This window comes from Rhinolophus sinicus, linkage group LG13, assembly GCF_036562045.2.
Source record: "Rhinolophus sinicus isolate RSC01 linkage group LG13, ASM3656204v1, whole genome shotgun sequence".
Classification (NCBI taxonomy): domain Eukaryota; kingdom Metazoa; phylum Chordata; class Mammalia; order Chiroptera; family Rhinolophidae; genus Rhinolophus; species Rhinolophus sinicus.
This window is the reverse complement of record NC_133762.1, coordinates 17393382-17405728: the sequence shown is the minus strand read 5'-3', so window position 1 is coordinate 17405728 and position 12347 is coordinate 17393382. Positions and strand designations below refer to the sequence as shown.

At 63.3% G+C, this 12347-nt stretch overlaps 1 protein-coding gene across 2 annotated transcripts in view; it reads left to right on the top strand.

Moving 5' to 3' along the window:
• The first annotated feature begins 1052 nt into the window (after nucleotides 1-1052).
• The window catches only part of COL9A3 (collagen type IX alpha 3 chain), a 20767-nt gene continuing 9472 nt past the window's right edge, over nucleotides 1053-12347 (top strand). The window contains exons 1-18 of one of the 2 annotated variants that reach the window (XM_074318118.1): nucleotides 1053-1229; nucleotides 1899-2076; nucleotides 2648-2716; nucleotides 3908-3943; nucleotides 4592-4663; nucleotides 5354-5407; nucleotides 6330-6365; nucleotides 6623-6646; nucleotides 6870-6923; nucleotides 7298-7351; nucleotides 7690-7731; nucleotides 8817-8873; nucleotides 9229-9282; nucleotides 9929-9982; nucleotides 10272-10325; nucleotides 10732-10785; nucleotides 11314-11367; nucleotides 12162-12215. In XM_074318118.1, coding sequence (XP_074174219.1) covers nucleotides 2005-2076; nucleotides 2648-2716; nucleotides 3908-3943; nucleotides 4592-4663; nucleotides 5354-5407; nucleotides 6330-6365; nucleotides 6623-6646; nucleotides 6870-6923; nucleotides 7298-7351; nucleotides 7690-7731; nucleotides 8817-8873; nucleotides 9229-9282; nucleotides 9929-9982; nucleotides 10272-10325; nucleotides 10732-10785; nucleotides 11314-11367; nucleotides 12162-12215 — 894 coding nt within the window. In that variant the 5' untranslated portion in view covers nucleotides 1053-1229; nucleotides 1899-2004. Of the gene's footprint in view, nucleotides 1468-1898; nucleotides 2077-2647; nucleotides 2717-3907; nucleotides 3944-4591; nucleotides 4664-5353; nucleotides 5408-6329; nucleotides 6366-6622; nucleotides 6647-6869; nucleotides 6924-7297; nucleotides 7352-7689; nucleotides 7732-8816; nucleotides 8874-9228; nucleotides 9283-9928; nucleotides 9983-10271; nucleotides 10326-10731; nucleotides 10786-11313; nucleotides 11368-12161; nucleotides 12216-12347 lie in introns of both variants that reach the window. The other variant, XM_074318119.1, reaches the window with a different exon arrangement.

Below are 12347 nucleotides of genomic sequence, written 5' to 3'. Positions count from 1 at the left end.
TTTTATTTTCGGGGAAACACGGTAACAGCATGGCCTGGGTTCCTTTCCGTGAAAAGGTCACTCCTGGTCTGTTGGGGTGTGGCAAACTGGAAGTCATTTGGGAGGGAGAGACCCTGAGTTAACACCCACACTGTCCTTTGTGTTTCCATCATGAAGGAACTTAGCACTGAGGTGGGTGTCATTAAGACAGGGTTGTAATGGTCAAACCCTGAGTGTCTTCAGCAGTTCGGAGCATTATGGGGCTCAAGATCAGATGGAGAAGCCAGAAGCGAGAAGGAAAGCCCATTGGAGTTGCCCTGGGTTGGGGGGGGGGGGTCCGTGCCCAGCAGTGGGGAACTAGCAACGGGCAGGGTCTCCTCTGAGGGATGCAGGAACTGAGCCATGGGGCCAGGCAGGAGGCACTGAGGAGAGCTGGTGGGGGGACCAGAGTTGCTCCCCAAGCCCTGGGCTTGGCATGGGGTAGGGTGGCTGTCATGCAGGGTCTCTGCTCCCGCTCCCCACATAAGAATGCAGGATGTGGCCAGGCCCAAAAGGAACACCCACGGAGCCATAAGTAGGGAAGTCATACCACTGTGGTCTCACTGGAGGCTGGGTTCACACAACGTGCGACCTGCTGTCCGCTTTTCTGCCACCGACTGACAACTCTCCTCCACTCTCCTCTGCTCTCCTCCGTAGCCGCAGCAGTTATATTAGTGGCCAATGGCTCAATGGTTACAGATGACGGCCAACCAGCCACAGCTGACGGCCATCTACCATCCGAGCCAGCACCCCTCCATATGAGGCCTAGAGCCTGGAAACTGCTCTGTGGGGCTCTGTCCCCACAGTGGCTGCCCCAGTGCCCCTGCTGTCTCTGTGGACGTCCTAGGATTGCTCAGACTGCTGGAGGGCAGGAGCTTCCAGCTTCTCTTGGCCCTTCCGGATTTAATTCATGGGCCCCTCCCACTTGAGGTGTGGCCGGGCCTGTAGGAGCAGCCTTGGTCTGACCAATAGTGAAGCGAGTCTCTTAAGGGGGCCGGTGCTTCTTGTGGCTCCTCCCCACTCCTCCCCGGCGCTTCCACCCCTCCCGTGAGAACCCGCGCCATCTCAGAAGCCCTGAGCCCCCCCCAACCTGCAGAAATGGAGCCTGCACCCGCGCACTGGGACCCCTAAGGGTTCAGCTCCCTGGGTGTGGCCCCGGGGTTTGAGAGGCCCCAGGTGCTGCCTCAGCCCTGCACTCCCTGCCCTCCCAGGTGACGCAGTCTCCCAAATCCGGAGACCTTGAGGTGCCCCAGGCCAGTGATAATCGGGAACGGCTGACACAAGCCTGACAGCTCCTGTTCGTCTGTCACAGTTGCACTCAGGCCCCAGGACCCTCTCTGCCAGGGCCATCCCTTGGCCCTCTGGGGTGGGGAGGGGAGTGTGGGTGAGGCCGGCCTTTGCCAGTCCTGGATGCTGGGGACAGACCACTCAGGATAGTTAAAGTTTGGGGTAAGGGCCCTGGGGGTGGGAGGTGCTCACGGGGCCCCATAGCAGGAACCAGGGCTGTGCGGGCCCCTCTGGCCCCTGGTACAGGGCATTCACCCTCTTGGGGGTCTTCCTGGTTCCCACTTGGCCTGGGGAGGGGGAGGTGGCCTCTGCACCTCGGGTCTCAGAGGAGGACTGCCCTCTCCCCAGGGGAACCCTTCAGTGTGGATGCCACACCCAGGGTGAGGAGCAAGGGGAGGAAAGCGTGTCTTTCTTTTCTGCTAAAAGGTGTATGTGTGTAACTCACTGGTCCAGGATAATTTTAACTCAGAGGCTGGCCAAAATTGCCACTGTGCTGCTTTTTTGCCCCTGGCTGGCTGGGCAGGGACAGGCGGTGATGCGGAAGCCCCCGCCTGCCCAGGTGGGCCCCTGCTGAATGGGGGGCTTGTCCGCAGCCAGCGGCGGGGCGGGAACTGGCAACCTGCCCACCGCCCGCCCCGCCCGCCGAGCCCCGAGCCCCAGCCCCGCGCCACCAGCGACACTCAGAGTGAGAGTGCAGCCATGGCTGGAGCCCCCACCCTGGCCCTGCTCCTGCTCGGGCAGCTGCTGGTCGTGACCGTGACTGAGGCTCAGGTGAGCACGGCCGCAGGCGAGCTCTGCTCCCACCGGCAAACGGAGGACCTGGGGGTGGGGTGGGGTGGAGGATTCAGGGCTCCGATGTTTGACCTCGAGGAGCAGCACAGCCAGGGGAGCAGGGGACGACCCCACACCCCACACCCTGGGCCCATGAGCAAGCCTGGGACTTGGACAGCCGGCGTAGCCTTGCCACAGCCACTGGACTGAGCCCCCATGGACACCGGGACTTCTTGATGAGCCCAGGAGGCCGCCTCGTCCTCCCCAGGCCCTGGTCCAGCCACTGCCAGGGCTGCCGCGGCCACCAGAGACACACAATGTCGCCTTTGTTCCCTGAGGCTCCCTGTGGAGCTGGGCACAGCTCTCCTGGCTGAAGGAATGAAGCAGCGGATATTGGGGATCTCTGAAGCTGGCCAGGGTCATGTGACAGCCCCCCCCCCCGCCCCTGTGCTGCTTCAGACCGGGGAAGAGGGGTCTCTCTGTCAGGCTGACCCGAGGGCCAACCAGGGTGACCCCCAATGCAGGACGGGGTGGAAGTTCCCAGCTGCCTAATAACATTTCTCCATTTCAGAAAGTGGGACCTCGAGGCCCCCCTGGCCCCCAAGGGTCACCTGGGAAGCCGGGCAAGGATGGCATTGATGTAAGTTTGGGGTGCGGGAAGGGCAGGGGAGTGTTCTGTGGGGCTCTATTTTGGGCCCCACCTGCACCAAAACCCCAGGCTTTATGGAGCGAAAACTAAGTTTCACTTCCCAGGGCTGGGTGAAGTTGGGGTGATAAGCCAGCACCCCTCATGTGATGTGAAATGGGACAGAGATGATCCTCTTGCCTATATTGGGCACGCCACTCGGGGGTTGCATCTCCATGGCAAATGGTGGGGCTGCATGGCAGTCTTTGGACTGGAAATGTGGGCTCTGAGGTGTGTGTTTTTGGGTCCCTGGAGGGGCTGTACTCCTGTATTCTGGGGGTGCAGGGCAGGGCCTGACCCTCTGGGTGAGTTGTTGGGCTGCTGGGGGTTGGAGCCAGCCTTGGAGGGGGTTGGGGGCCTGCTCTGCCCCAGAGATGGCATCCCCAGGCCAGTAACATGGGAAGGCAGCTGAAATCCTGCAGCCTGCCCCCACCCAGGGCCGTCTGTGGTGAGTCTCCCGCCATCCAGGCATACCATGAAAGGCGGGGGCCCCTCCAGGGCCTCTCCTCACCCATTCGATCCCCAGGTGGAGCCCCCTTGGTCAGTCCTCAGCCTCCCTCTGAATCCGCAAGGCCCGGCCTGACCCTATGACCCTGAGCCTTCCCCTGAACCCTGACCCCTGCAGGGCCCAGCCTCCCCACACCCCTCCCACTGGGCTGGCACACCTGGCGCCAGGGCTCCCAGGCCAAGTCAATCTTCCTTCTGGGATGCTTCCACCTAAAACCTGGCCTAGAAGCCTCAGATAAAGGGTTTCAGGCCCAGTTGTCATGGGCGTGAGCCCTGGGCTGCCTTCCTGGGCCTCTAGTGTCTGGGGGCTACCCACTCTGGCCAGGTGGAGGCTGGACGCCTCTCAGCTGTCTGTAGCCCACTTTTTGAAGGGGTAGGGCTTCATGACACATTCCCTGCATTTCTGGGGGTCCTGCCCCAGCCCACAAAGTGGTCCCCAAAACTGTGTGGGCCATGCAGTGGCTGAGTCCGTCTGTCCAGCTCACCCTTCTCCCCAGTGCCTGCCTTTTTGCTTGGCCCTAGAGGGAAGGTGCCTCTAGGTGTGGACGAGTGGTGAGGGGCTCTGGGGCCCAGCTCTACTGTCCTAGGGCAGGGTTTTCAGGGGACCTTGGTCACATATGGATATATTCTCCTCTGCAGGGAGAAGCTGGTCCTCCAGGTCTGCCTGGGCCCCCGGTGAGTAACCTGGCTGTGGTGGGGGAGGGGTGGCTCTTTCCAATCTGAAGGGGAGGATGAGCCTAGAACAGAGGGGGCATTGACACCCCTCCCACCACACTGGGCCTGGGTCACCTAAGGGGAGGCCTCAAAGGGCTCAGAGCAGAGGCTAAGCCAGGAAGGGGGTGGGAGGGAGTGTGTGGGATTCTCGTGTCCCTGCCCAGGCTCTGGCTTTGAAGCTTTCTTTGGACCAGTGCCCAGGCAGGCATGGATGGTGGGGGCTGGGAGGCAATACAGCCCTGCAGTGTAGCTGGTCAGGGGTCTGACAAATAAGACCTCACGGAGCTGCTCAAGCCCAGGGCTCACTGAGGGTCCCACAGAAGGAGCTGTGGCCCTTACTGGGCTGGCTGAAGTGTCCAGGGGAATGTCCTACAGATATGACTAAGTAAGGGGGCAGCTGGAGAGGGCAGCCCTCCTGGGGTGAGCGAAGGGTGGGCAGGTGCGCTACCCCAGCTGGGGCGGGTCTGCAGGACTGCAGGCGGGCTGGGCCTCGGTGGAGAGGGGCCATCTTGGATTGCTGGGCCGTGCCCCTGCCTGGAAAACACTTTTCTTTTTGGTGAAGGCCAGCACTCCCAGCTGGCCCTTCCCTCATGCCTCTGCTCACCACAGGGGCCAAAAGGGGCTGCAGGAAAGCCAGGGAAACCAGGAGAAGCCGGGTTGCCGGGACTGCCTGGCGTGGACGTGAGTGTGCCCTCACCTCCCCATGGCCCCTCCCTGCCCCATCCCGTGAGCCCCCACTCCCCTCCAGGCCTGGAGGGGTTCTTTCCCAGTACCAGGAGTCAGGGTTAATAGCTGCTCTCCAGCTGGGCCTTCTCAAGCAGGAAAGCCAGTCTGATGTCCCCAGTGGGGGTCCCTTGGCCTTTAACCCAGAGCCGGGGTCCTTAGTCTGGCCAAGGTGGGCGGGAGGGCAGGCGGCAGAGGACAGAGCCAGCCCACTGAACAGGTGAAAGTCCCACCAGCTCTCGCTTGTCTGGGAACAAAGTTCTACTACCCAGAACCCTCCAAGCCGCAGGCCAGTACTTCAGTCTTCAGGGGCTCAAGGCCTGGCCCCAGAATCGCTGAAGAGGTGAGGAGGGGGTCTGAGAAGTGGAGTCTCCTGCCTGCTGGGCTCACCAGATCCAGCACGAGCTCCAGGCGCTGGCTTCCCACTGGCCCCCACTTCCCCCCAGAGCCTCTGGACACAGCAGGTGGGCAGTGGACGGGCAAGGAGAGGAAGGTACCAGGCCCAAGGGTCTTGTTGGCCTCTTGGGACTCGGTCTAGTTAGGGAAGGGCCCAGGGCCCATGGCTTGTTCTCCTGCTACACACGGGGTTGGGGGGTGAGGCAGCTCCTTTCCATGTGACACTCAAGCCCTCCTCTGCCCCCTCCCTAGGGTCTGACCGGCAGGGATGGACCCCCTGGGCCCAAGGGCACCCCTGGAGAACGGGTAAGTGCCTGTAGCACTTGGAGCAGCTTCAGTTCAGGGGCGAGGACGGAGCCAGGGTGGCCAGGCCGTGCACCCTCCATGCACAGGACTGCGGGGCTGGCAGCTCGGAGGTCAGCTGCCATGACTGGGATGGTTGGGCTCCACCCTGCAGGGGAGTGGAGGGGGCAGGACAGGTGGGCACAGAGTAGCGCGTGGCCATCCCCCGTGGTGCCTGCCCATCCCACACCCACCCTGGTCAGAGTTGTCCTGGCATCATCCATCTTGGGGATGTTGGTATGGTTGGGGGGTGACAGGTCCCACATGCCCCCATCCTCCCCCGGGAAGCCACCACTCCTCTGTCTGCGCCCACTCACGAGGCCCACAGTCACCTAGATGGTGCCCTGAGACTGACCATCGTCCACTGAAACCCACTTCCTGACTGACCAGCACCTCCCTAGGGTGCAGAGGGCGGAGAGGCCATGGGGACACAAGCACACAGCACTGCCTTTGGGGACAGCTGTAGGAGTGCTCGGACTCGGAGATAAGGGAGTGGCTGCTGCTGCCAGCAGGTCCTTGGTGCCCCGGGTGGGGGAGGGCGGGAGTAGACGAGCCCCAGCTTTCTTCAGGGAACTTTGGGCAGATGTCGCTGGAGCCCTCTGTGCGGTTCAGGTAGTGCCCGCCTTCCTGGTGGCCCATCCGGCCTGCACAGCCCTTCTTTCCGAGTCTATTTCCAGCGGCCTCTGGCTAATCCTGCCGTGTTGGCTGGCACAGGACTGGTTTCAGGCCACTAGGGTATCAGAGGCGCCCCCCACTCCTCGGGCCTCGGGCTGCTGTACAGTGGGCCCTTCCTCGGAGGATGGACTGGGAGGGGGGAGAACGGGTTTGCAAACAGAGGTGGGTACCTCGGCCCAGCCCACCCCCGACACCTAGTTTCCTTCTGCAGGGAAGTCTGGGACCCGCGGGGCCACCTGGGCTGGGGGTGAGTACCATCTCGCCTGGAAGTTAGAGGTGCCAGAGCGTCTGCCCAGGGTGGGGTCCTGCAGGAGCCCCAAGAGGCTACTGGTCCTGTGCAGCCTCTCCTGGGACCTGGGTCTCTCTGGGGTGGCTCTCCTGCAGCAGACGCTCGTACCCTGGGGTGCTCTTCTGTACACCCACCTGAGCAACTAAGGAAGGGGAGGGCTGGTGGGCATCCCCGTCCTGTCCCAAGCAGGCTCTAACCCATGCTTGGCTTTGCAGGGCAAAGGCCTCCCTGGACCCCCCGTGAGTACCGACAGCCCTCATGCTCCCACCGCACCCAGAGCCAGCCTGGCTGCTAGGTCCCAACCAGGGCTAGGGGTGGGGCTTCTGGGGAGGATAGAGACCTGACCCCCTACCTGGAGTCTCTGCCCCTTCGGAGAGGGCAAGCTGGCCCTGCATGGGGGTCCAGGGGTCTGGGGGAGCTCCTTGGGTGCAGACGCCCATCTCTCACTTCTTTACCCCCCAGGGAGAGCCAGGAGTGAGTGGGCTCCCAGGTGGATTCGGCCTCCGGGGCCCCCCGGTGAGTAGCTGCCCCAGACTTTCCCCCCACAGCGGGGAGCGGGCGCCCTGCCTGCCAGGAGCTCTGAATTCAACTGCAGGAGCTGCTTCCCCTTCTCTCTTCCCAGTCTCTCCCCGCCCCCTCTTCCCCTCCCCCTTTCCTTTCTTGGTGGGCTTTGATGGAAGCCCTGGGTGACATCCAGGGAGAGGGACAGCCAGACCAAACCTCATGACCACAGAGGCCATGAGCAGAGGCCAGGCTGGGGGAGGTGGGTGGAGCTGGGAGCGTCCCCATCAGGATGCCATGGAGTGAGGCTTCTCTCTGGAAGTAGCTGGTCACCTCACGTCAGCTGGGGGCTGGTTCTGCTCCATCTAAGTCAGAACCCACCCCCCCAGGGACCCTCTGGACTCCCTGGCCTGCCTGGCCCCCCAGGACCTCCTGGACCCCCTGTAAGTACTGGGCAGGGGGCTGTAGGATGGGTGAGCCCCCACACTGGGGTCCATGCCCACGTGGGCTCCCGGTCACTCCCCACACACAGCCAGCTGCGTCCAGGGCTGAAGCAGTGACCCCCGGATAGTCAGGGCTCAGGCCTGGTGGCCACCCCCACCCCCAGGGCAGGTGGTTTTTTGTCATTGTCACGTGCCCTGCTGATGGAGCAGCAGTACCCAGCATAGACCATGTGGGGGGTGAAGGGCTGCTGTCCCCAGGGGGTCTCCCAGTGGTGGGTGTGGGGCGGGAGGGGAAGGGCCGGTGGGTGGTATCACAGTCAGCCTTCTCTGTGTTCTAGGGTAACCCAGGGGTCCTCCCCGAAGGCGCTGCTGACCTTCAGGTGGGCACCGGCTGCCATTCGTGAAGGGGGCTGAGGGTGCCTGTCGTGGTGGGAGGAGCTTGGCCTGATCCACCACCTGGGGTTCTGTCTGGAGAGCCGCTGGCTCCCTCCCTGCAGGAAAGCTCAGTGCAGGCCCACCAGCTGTGACCCAGCTTCCCTGTGCTCTCCCAGCCTGCACTGGCCACGTGCAGCCGTGGGAATCCAAATTAAGCAAAATCAAATTAAACAGGCCAGCACCCCTCGGCTCAGCCACACTTCAAGTGCTCTCGGCCACATGTGGCCAGGGTTGGCTGTCCTGGGCAGTGCAGACAGAATATTCCCCATCGCAGAAGGTTCCAGGCTAAAGTCTGGGACTCGCTTTGAGCTTTGCATTCATGTGGAAAGGAAAGCCATGGTTTGGTACCTGGACCCGTTTCTCTACTCTGTGCAGCTGGTCTGGGCATCTGGCCTCCCCTCCACAGAGGGGCCGCATTGTTGAAAGAAGAGCTGCTGGTCTGGCTCCCGCTGGTGCTCCTGCCCACTCTGCTCAACCCACGCCTGTCCCAGAGGGGGGTTTAGGGATCATCCAGAATGGGGACGACGGCCAGGCCCCTGATGGGCAGGCGAGCGGCTGATGGCACCGGCTCTGTGCCCGATCAGCCATGGAATGATCTAGAATCCTCATGCCCTCGCCCCCACCCCCACCCCCCCATATGGAGCATCCAGTCTGTGCCTGAGGGACACACGTTTCTTCCTGAAGCACGTCTGTGCACTGAGAGCCCGGCCTGAAGTTCACTGTGGGGAGCCGGGCTGGATGAAGGCCGCTTTGTGAAGCTGGCAGACGCTGGCTGAATAGCTGCCTTGAGCGGCTGTGCACTGAGGCTGAGACACTGGAGCCGGCGGGAGGGGGCAGCCGGTGGGGGGGGGGGGCTGGCAGCCGTCTGGCTCCCACAGCCTCACCACACCCTGCAATCCGCACTGAATGAGGCCCTGTCTGGGCTCTCCGGGAGGCCCGGTGGGCCCCAGGTCCCTTTCACCTGTGCAGAATGGCCCATCTCAGGGCCTCTGTTGTCTGGGAGGGGTCTGACCACTCTGTTTTCCAACAGTGCCCAGCCATCTGCCCGCCAGGTCCCCCTGGGCCCCCAGGAATGCCAGGGTTCAAGGTGAGTGGTGGCTGGTGGTGACTCAAACCTGAGCCCACCTCCACACCCTGCAGGAGGCAGCCTGGTCCCATGGGGGCTGAGATGGGAGGGAGCAATGGGGGTCCAGAAAGGGGTCTGGCCTCCTACTCCACCTGGGGTTCTTGCTCTGTCCCCTCCCCACTTCAACCCTGCTTGCTCATCTGCTGGAGGCTGGTGTGGCCGCTGGGAGAGCTGGCTTCAGGCTCCCAACCCCTTCGGCCCAGCCATTCCCCTCCCACTGAGCCTGTCTCCCCACCTGGCTGGAGGGCCTTGGGGCCCCCGTTCAGGGTTGCTTGGGGGATCAGGCTGTGACTCGTCACCCACCACTGGCTTTCAGGGACCCAGCGGCTACAAAGGGGATCAAGGAGAAGTTGGCAAAGATGGGGAGAAGGTACTGTGGGTGCCAGCGGGGCCGGCGGGGCCGGCGGGGCTGGCGAGGCTGGCGGGGCTGGCGGGGCTGGCGGGGCTGGCGGGGCTGGCGGGGCTGGCGGGGCTGCCAGCTCAGGCGGTGGAAGCTGCAGGGAGGGCACTGGGGTGTGGCTAGGACTCCGGCCAGTGGCAGTGAGTGAGCAGGTGCTGGCTGTATGGTGACATACCCCTACTGAGTGGCTGCTGTGCCACCTCCCCAGCGGCTTGGCTGGTCAGAGACTCCTGATCTCTGGGCAAACCCCCACCCCAACCAGCTCGGGTGGGCCCCCCTGATGACCAGAGGTTGGCTTCAGCTCGAAGTGTCCCCCAGGAGTCCTGCCGCCTTCCCCCCATAGCCACTGCCCGCGGAGTGTGTCTTACGTCCTCACCACAGGCTGGGGGTGAGGCCGGGTGCCCTACGACAAGGTGAGAGTGGCCAGACTGCCATGTGGGTGGCAGAGGACCCCATCCTCCAGGAGGAAGCATGGGGAATGGCTGGAGGACCAGTGCCCCCTTGGCCTTGGAGATTCGGCTGTGAAGTGGGGGCAGGGGGCTGGTGGGCATGGAAAGGTGCTGGCAGAGCTCGGGGCCGACCCTGCTCACGACCATTTTCTCTGTGTCCGTTGCAGGGTGAGCCCGGCCCCCCCGGGTCTGCTGGCATCCCAGGCACCGTGGGGCTGCAGGTAGGTGGGGGGAGGGGCTGCACAGGGGTGAAGATGCAGGATGGGGGCCCCTTGGATGGCTCGGGGATGCAGGGGGTGCTCCACAACACCCACAGCGGAAACCCAGCCGGGTCCTGCCTCTGCCAGGCTATTGATCCCAGGGGACTGGCCCTGCCCCCTCCAGGGTCTGAGTGAGATGGAGGGCTTCAGGGAAGAACCGGGCCCCTCAGGGCCCCTCAGTGGCTCCCAGGGGTGTGCAGGCCTGGGTGCTGTGAGCCCAGACCCTGCATCTCCAGCTCTCTCCCCACAGGGCCCTCGGGGGCTCCGAGGACTACCAGGGCCGCTTGGGCCCCCAGGGGACCGGGTAAGTCTGCCCGCCCCTACCCGCCACAGCTTGGGGGGCTGTGACCTGCCCTGGGTCAGTCCAGATGGCTAGGGGTCACCTTCGGACGTCAGAGGGGCCCTGTGAGCACTGGTCCTCACAGCAGCCCTCGATGGGCCGTGTGACTTGGCAAAGCTGTCTCTGGGCCTCCCTTCCCTCGTACATCCCTTAGCTGGGGGCTCTGGAAGCTTCTGTGCTCAGGGCCAAGAATGGGGAGGGGAGGGGAGGCCTTGGCAAATGTGGGAGGGGAGCTTGGGGACCACTGGGAAGGGTCTGCTGCGGGCGCTTTGGTGGGGGTGCTCTGGGCCTCTCCAGATGGTACAGCGTTCTCTGGGGATACTGACCAGGCTTCAGAAGAGAGCCCCAGATGCACCCCTCTCCTCCACAGGGTCCCATCGGGTTCCGAGGGCCCCCTGGTGTTCCAGGACCCCCTGGGAAAGCGGTACGTGTGAGTCTGGGGGTGGAGGGCGGCCCTCGCTGGCCCAGGCTTTCTGTTCCCTTCCCTCATCCTCACTCAGATACCTCCCCCAGCCCTACTGGGTGCGCTGAGCCATCCCATAGGCACACCTGGGCAGGTACCTGTGGGCACACCTGGGCAGGTACCTGTGGGCACACCTGGGCAGGTACCTGTGGGCACATCTGGGCAGGAACCTGTGGGCACACCTGGGCAGGTACCTGTGGGCACACCTGGGCAGGTACCTGTGGGCACACCTGGGCAGGTACCTGTGGGAAAACCTAGAGGGTGAGTTTACCAAAGGCGTCTGTCTGTCCTTCATGGGAGATTTGTGTTCTTTCTCTTTCTGGACATGAAGTGAGGTGTGATTAGCGTCCCTCTGGCTCCTGCCGCCCTCAGCAGCATCAGCCCTGCCACCTCTGACCACTTCTGGGGCTGACCCCGGCCAGTCACACCTGTCTGGCTCTCCCACCTTCTTAAGTCGTTAACTGTCCATGTCCCCTCTTGTCATTTCAGGGTGACAGAGGCGAGAGGGGCCCAGAGGGATTCCGTGGCCCCAAGGGTGACCTTGTAAGTGAGAGAACCTTGCTCCTGTAGGTCCTTCCTCGGAAGAACCTGCTCGACGGGGCTGGGAAGACACACGGTCCCGACTACTGCAGTGGCTGCACATGCGGGGGGACGTGGAGTGGCTGCCCTTTCCTGCGGGTGGGCGGGGGTGAGCCACTGGACACGTGTGGGACCTGGCCAGGAGGGCCCGTCGCACGTTCCTGGCCTCAGGCAGTTCTCCCAGCCTGAGTGGGGGCCCTCCGCCCCCATTTCCCCAGTGGCTCTTTGTCATCTGACAAGCTCCCCTCTGGAGCAGCTGGGCAGGGGCCATAGGACCAGACTCCTGGGTGCAAATTCTGGCCACTGATGCACACTTGTCTGTTGAGAGGCCCTGGGCGGTAGTGCCTGACCTTGGTCCAAGGTCGCCCAACTGTGCACGGAATAACAGAGACAATGACTCCGGTTAAGCAAGCGAACACAAGTAAAGCCGAGAGGTGACTAAGCAACTGCAGTGACTGTCGTCAACCTGGCATTTGCCTGTGGACGCCTCCAAACCAACCAGTCCTTCCCCTGAACTGAGCCCAGTGGCCAGAGGCCCACGCGGTGACCTTGCAGCCCTGCGGTGTCCACAGGATCCAAAGATAAGGTCCCCGGCAGTTGGGATTGGCCAACGCAGCTGTCACCCCGTCTGAGCACAACATCTGGTGTCCAGAAGGGTGGACATGGAGTGCTGAGGCCCCTGGCCTGAGCCTGCCCGGGCTAGTGAAGTCTGGAACATTCCTCACCATCACAGCTACAGTGGCTTGTGTCTCTTTTAGGGCAAACCTGGTCCCAAAGGAGTCCCCGGAGTGGCTGGGCCGGATGGAGAGCCGGTGAGTCTCTTGGGCAGATTCTGGGGTGGCAGCTGCTGGGGTGGCCGACCCACTGTGGCTTGCGTCCCCCTGGAGAGTTGCTCTCCTCCCAGGGTCCCGGGATTCAAAGCTGGTGGTCCTCACTCATGTAAC